Source organism: Ornithodoros turicata, chromosome 1 (genome assembly GCF_037126465.1).
Source record: "Ornithodoros turicata isolate Travis chromosome 1, ASM3712646v1, whole genome shotgun sequence".
NCBI classification, from domain to species: Eukaryota; Metazoa; Arthropoda; class Arachnida; order Ixodida; family Argasidae; genus Ornithodoros; species Ornithodoros turicata.
The window spans coordinates 83,687,787-83,694,460 of record NC_088201.1 but is presented as its reverse complement, the minus strand read 5'-3'; the positions used below and the strand labels follow the sequence as shown (position 1 = coordinate 83,694,460).

The 6,674-nt window shown below is 54.5% G+C and overlaps 1 protein-coding gene across 1 annotated transcript; it reads left to right on the top strand.

The window, feature by feature from the left end:
- The first annotated feature begins 231 nt into the window (after positions 1-231).
- On the top strand, positions 232-1,317 carry LOC135377827 (uncharacterized). The gene has a single exon (XM_064610532.1). It carries the CDS (start codon positions 232-234, stop codon positions 1,315-1,317), a length of 1,086 nt encoding a protein of 361 aa, XP_064466602.1.
- The last annotated feature ends 5,357 nt before the right edge of the window (positions 1,318-6,674 follow it).

Sequence of the window (6,674 nt, the reverse complement as noted above, 5' to 3'; positions counted from 1 at the left end):
ACAGCTTCCTTTATTGCATCATTTCCATAGACTGTTGCCGATCTGCTAAAACTTCCAAAAGTTGCTTCTTTCGCATCCAAAATGGAGTCGTCGTCCTTCATCTGCTGTAATGCTAGCAATGCTATCGCATTCCATACGCGTTTGGCATTGCGCCAAAGAGTACAGCCTACAACTATCTGAGCTCAACTATACAGCATGCGTCTGTGGCGCCCCCGGCAGATGACGACAATGATGGCCGGCTACTCTCGCGCACCAGTCTTGGCACGAGAATTAAATCATTCTTCGACCAACCTTCTACCTCGCTGGTTGTCTCTTTTCTTCCGGCCTGGAGACCCACAAACTGGTGACCCGAACGTGATGAGTTTTGCGGCCATGTCGCAGCCCCCAGCAACCGCGGCGACCGGTATCTCCACCCCTCAGGTTGTCCAACCTAGCATCTCCCACGTAGCAGTCAAGATCCCGCCATTTTGGAGTTCAAATCCGGCGGTTTGGTTTTCCCAGGTGGAATGCCAGTTCCACCTCGCAGGTATTACCAGCCAATCCACCAAGTACTTTCACGTCGCCGCAGCACTACCTCCCGAAGTGGCCAACGAAGTCTCTGACATTCTCTGTGCCCCGTTGTCCACTGACCCTTACGACACTCTGAAGAAGGCGCTTATCGAGAGAACAACCGCTTCGGAACGTAAACGTCTGCAGCAACTGCTGTCCGCTGAAGACCTTGGCGACAGGAGACCATCCCAACTCCTTCGACACATGCAGAATCTCCTTGGAACCAGGGCTTCAACCATTGACGAACCCCTCCTCAAAGAAATGTTCCTGCAGCGACTCCCGCCCACCGTGCAGATGCTGCTTGCAACTGCTACAAATCTGCCAATAGTCGACTTGGCGGCGCACGCCGATAAGATCATGGAAGTGGCTGTCCCCACCATCGCCTCTGTTAAGGCCTTCGACGCCACTTCGCCCAACGCCATGCCACCGATACCATGTACTAACACGGCCCATGTCAACCCTAACCAAGGTTTGCCTCAAAACGCTCCCGACAGCCTCGAAAGCCTGCGGGCAGAGGTTCACCAGATGTCATCGCTCCTCGCAGCCGTCCTTCCGCATCAAGATTCCCCGGCCGCCTCCGCCCCACACGCGCCACGGTCCTGGCGGCGCCCCGGTTCCCCCCGTCCAGTTCGGCGACCACGCTCACGCACTAGGGAACCTCTGGAAAACCCCTCAGATTTCTGCTTTTACCACTGGTCTTTCGGCGCCAGCGCACGCAACTGTCAACCTCCCTGTGCCTGGCCGGGAAACCGCCCAGGGAATCGCTAGCGGCGACGTGCGGTTCCCCTCCTTCCCCCACGCCCAGTCGCCTCCTGTACATAACGGGCAGAAAGACTAGGCCACCCACTCTATCATCTTGCTGCCGCAAACGGTACCGGAATCCCTGTGTACGGCGAGCGCTCCCTCACACTTTCCCTAGGCCTTCGTCGTACCTTCAGATGGATTTTTCGCATGGCAGGGATCACCCACAACATCCTGGGAGCAGATTTCCTCCACCATTTTGGCCTCCTCGTCGATCTTCATCGCAGACCGCTGTGTGATTCTACGACTCGCTTACACACCCCTACGCTCCGCTGTGTTCAGCATCCTATACCAGCTGCGCCCCATCACATGATTTCCTCGCTCGCGACGCCTTTCGCTGACGTGGTGCACGAATTTCCGTCACTCATGAAGCCTCCCGACTGGACCCAACCCGTCGGTCATGACGTCGTCCACCACATACAAACTACAGGCCCTCCAGTGCACTTCCGTCCTCGACGGCTTGCCCCGGAGAAATTCAAGATCGCTCAGGCTGAATTCGAACACATGCTTGACATCGGAATCGCTCGCCCATCCAAAAGCGATTGGGCCACCCCGCTTCATATGGTTCCCAAAAAGACTGGGGATTGGCGTCCCTGTGGCGACTATAGGGCCCTCAACAGCATCACGAAGCCCGACAGGTATTTCCTACCAAATATCCAACATTTCACCAACAACCTGGCCGGGGCCACCTGTTTCAGCAAGATCGACCTGGTAAAAGCTTACCATCAGATTCCTATGGCCCCGGAAGACATCCCCAAGACAGCAATCGTTACACCATTTGGACTCTACGAGTTCCTCAGGATGCCGTTCGGACTCAAAAACGCAGCCCAAACCTTTCAGAGATTTATTGATACCGTTATACGAGGCCTTCCGTTTGCGTTCACTTATATCGATGATATATTAGTAGCCAGCACGAACGAAGCTCAGCATGCAGACCACCTACGCCAAGTTTTCACCCGCCTCCAAGAACATGGGATCGTAATCAACGTTCAGAAATCAGAATTCGGCAAGAGATCAATCGAATTCCTCGGCCACTGCATTTCAACCGACGGCATATCACCCCTGCCCGACAAGGTTAAGGCTATTCACGATTTTCCCCGCCCCGACTCTGTCAAGCAGCTCCGCCGTTTCTTGGGCTTAGTCAACTTCTACAGGCGTTTTGTTCCTTCTTCCGCTGTCCTGGTCCACCCTCTTGAGACCCTCCTCAAGACACCCCGCCACTCATCCAAATTAACTTGGTGCTACGAGGCCGAAACTGCGTTTGACTCCGTCAAGGAAGCCCTGGCAGACTCAGTCATGCTCGCCCATCCCGTGCACGGCGCCCCGACGTCCTTGCTTGTCGATGCGTCGAACAACGCTATAGGCGCTGCGCTACAGCAAGAGGTCAACGGCACGAGAAGACCTCTTGCCTTTTTCTCACGCAAGCTAAACGAAACGCAGTACAGTGCGTTCGGCAAGGAGCTCCTAGCAGCCTATTCCGCCGTTCGACACTTTCGGCATTTTTTGGAAGGCCGCACTTTCACTATCTGGTCCGACCACAAACCTCTCGTCGGCGCGTTCACTTCCTCAAGCCAGAAATACAGTCCACGAGAGATACGTCATCTAGCCTTCATCGCAGAGTTCTCAACAGACATCCGCCACATCAAAGGTGCGCTCAATGTGGCCGCAGACGCGCTCAGTCGGATACACTCCGTCTCCACCACTACCCCACTCACCTCTGACATTATCATTCAAGAGCAGTCGGCCGACCCCGAGATAGCACAGCTCCGCGCCCGACGTTCCACCAGCCTCCGCCTTGCCGACGTACCGCTACCTGGCTCCACTCTCCCCATGCTCTGCGACACCACCTACTCTGAGCCTCGCCCCGTCGTGCCGTCGGCTCTGCGCAAGTTGGTTTTCGACAACATGCACGGTCTCTCCCACCCAGGAGTCCGAGCCTCCACCAAGCTCATCCTACAACGTTACGTTTGGCCAGGAGCTCGGCAGGACATCCGCCGCTGGGTGCGCGCCTGCGTACCCTGCCAGACCACGAAGGTCCAGAGGCATACCGTTTCGCCTTTGTCTGCCTTCCTCCCACCCAGCGACCGGTTCACTAAGATCCACATAGATATCGTAGGGCCACTGCCTCCATCCAAGGGCCACCGATATATCCTCACCTGCGTCGACCGGTTCACGCGTTGGCCCGAAGCGACACCCATGACTGATTCTACAGCCCAGACCGTTGCGGCCACCTTCCTGGACACATGGGTCGCCCGTTTCGGTGTTCCCACAGAAGTTGTCACTGACCGTGGCCAGCAGTTTGAAAGTGCCCTCTTCAAGGCGTTCACCAAACTACTCGGAACCACCCGTCTGCGCACATCATCCTATCACCCCGCATGCAGTGGTTTGGTCGAGCGTTTCCATCGTCACCTCAAGCAGGCCATCATGGCGAAAGACGGCCGCCATACCTGGACGGACAAGCTCCCCTTGGTCCTTCTTGGCATCAGGTCCGCCGTAAAATCCCACCTCGGCTGTTCCTCAGCAGAGTTAGTCTACGGCGTTCCCCTACGCCTTCCGGGTGAGGTGTTCACTCCCACAGTCGACCCTCCTCCGGATCCGTCCGCTTTCGTCACCGCCCTCCGCCAAGCTTTAGCTAGTCTTCAGTTCACCCCGACGCGCACCACCTCCGCAAAGACATCTTTCGTGCCTTCCGAGCTCCACACTGCATCACACGTTTTCCTGCGCACCGACCGGCTGCGTCGCGCCCTCGAGCCCCCCTACACCGGTCCTTACGTGGTCCTACGTCGATCGCCCAAGACCTTTCTTCTCGACGTCCGCGGGCGACCCGAATCTGTCACTGTGGATCGTCTCAAGCCTGCATTCTTCGAGCACGCACCCACATCACTTCCCTCTGACGTCACCCCGTTTCCCCGCTCGGAGCCATCGGCTGCGCCCAGTGCCAAGACAGTTTCTTGGGCGCCTGCACTCATACCTACCCTCCTTCGTTCCTCCGGAGGCCTGAAGGGAGGGAGCAGATGTGGCGCCCCCGGCAGATGACGACAATGATGGCCGGCTACTCTCGCGCACCAGTCTTGGCACGAGAATTAAATCATTCTTCGACCAACCTTCTACCCCGCTGGTTGTCTCTTTTCTTCCGGCCTGGAGACCCACACGTCCGTGGGTACGACGCAGCAGGATAAACTCCCAACATGCGTGAGTGAACTTGCATAAGCCCGTTAGAAAGCAAAGGGCCAGCCACCCTCATGCTGGTCAGAATGAAAAGAACGCACCAAGCTAGTTTTCTTTGCGCATTTGAAATAAAAGAGGTAAAAACAACCATACTGACGTCGTATTTAAACATTACCAATGGGTGTGAAATAAGTCGAACTCTCTGTTTGCGCTTGCTCTTACCCGTGCTGTCTCTTCCACAAACACCTCACTCTAACGGCGGCATGCAGCCCGGCAGCGGTCAGTGATGAACGATATCGCGCCTTCAACATAACGACCCCTGGCTCAGAATCGCACCACTCCAATCGAACTACCATGAAGCGCAGTTTGGTGATTAACGTGTTACTGACTGTTAACGTGTTATGACTTAGACCAAGGTAGCAGGCTTGGTTGAATGTTATGCCCCTGTCGAGATTCTTCGAACAACCCGTTGGCTTAGTTATCCACCGCGACATGAGCTACGTGCGGGGGCAGTCAAACAATTCATGGTTATGCTCCTGCCGTAACCACTACTAATCTTGTATTTTATATCACGCAAAATATTTCAACACCTGACCGCTGACGTTTCCTCTCCAGTTCAAGCACTGTACCACACAAAGAGAACGGTGCTTCAACCTGCCTTTTGTGCTTCATTCCCACCCGTGGACCCTGAACCAGTTCGTGAAGACCGTATACAAGAAGGCGGTTCGAACCATTATAGTTCCCTTCCGGAGCTGAACCGGAACTGAATTCTTATCGTCGAACCGAGCTGATAAATGTTTCGGTTCGACTCTGTGGGCAGGACTATCCCGCAATCCTATGCGCCGACTGCGACTGGTGGCTACGACGGCTCTCCATAGAAAGCCATGTGAGGGGCTTGGGGAAATGTCTGTCAAGCTCCGCTCCGCTATGACGTAAACGCAACGATCATCAGCGAGAGAGGTGCTTGCTCGCAAGTGCCCCGCCCACCGTGCGATGAGGATTGAAGCCGATTGTTGCACGTGTAGCTGTGTCTATAGCGCGCGGCAGCGGAATAGAAGGCATGCATAAAGTTTGGGCGTCATCTCGCAGACACGACAGTAACTATGCCCACCTCTGTGAGGCCGACAACGACGAGCCCTTTCACCATCATTACCACCACCACCACCACTACGCCCGACATCATGGTTACGCAAAGAGAAACAGCGAATGCCGTATGAACAAGCTTTCTGCACGAGTCATCTCGCTGCTTCTTATGGAAAATGCCCTCGCATTGTTGCGTTCCGTTGTGCAAACAGCGTGGAGTGATAGACAGCGCTGGGAACGAGGTACGTACCGCAATGTTTTAGGTTATAAATACCGTTCGAATAATTGTAGTCCCGTGAACCGTCCTGCTTGATGAAAATCGGTTAGGAGCTGTTCCGCAATGAAGTGCATATTCTGCTTAGCAGCTCCACAGGAAGCAACTGTGGCTGTGAGCGGCGTACACACGAAGACAGATGGAGAGAGGACAGCAGGAAGGTGTGGGGGACAAGTGGGTTAGTATGCGTCCTGGCCCGATTCCAGGGGAACTGTCCCGACATTCGTCTGGAAAGTCTTCGAAAAACCCAGGGAAAACCTCAGACAGCACAGCCGGTGCTGTGATCGAACCGGTGTCACCTCCCAGCCTCGTCGTGGAAAGCGATCATCCTAACCACTAGACCACGGGAGCTAGACGAGAACGTTACGAGCTATTTCGGAAAGATATGCAGATACGTTCAAGGTAACTCTGCGGCTGAGTAATTGAAGGACACGTGACGGTGTTGGTACTTCTTGAGCTGTGTTCTGTATGTAGCGTCACATTTTCAACCCATTAGCGAAATATTAAGGAATCTTGTGGATACTATATACCTAACATTCTACAAGAAATGGATTACTGACATTAAACGAGATGAGGGTTGTGAGGACAGTGATGAAAACTAACACAATTCACGACAAAAGTGTTTTCAAAACATTTTTGCACATGTGACTTTATCGCTGGTGTAGCAAGTGGCCATAACCTCCTCAGGAACACCGCTTTTCAATCAGTGATGGCATTCTGCAAGAAGCACAGCACTCGCAAGCCACCAAACCAGCGTGCACCACCACCACCATGTACCGTCACGTCACAAGATCAGGCA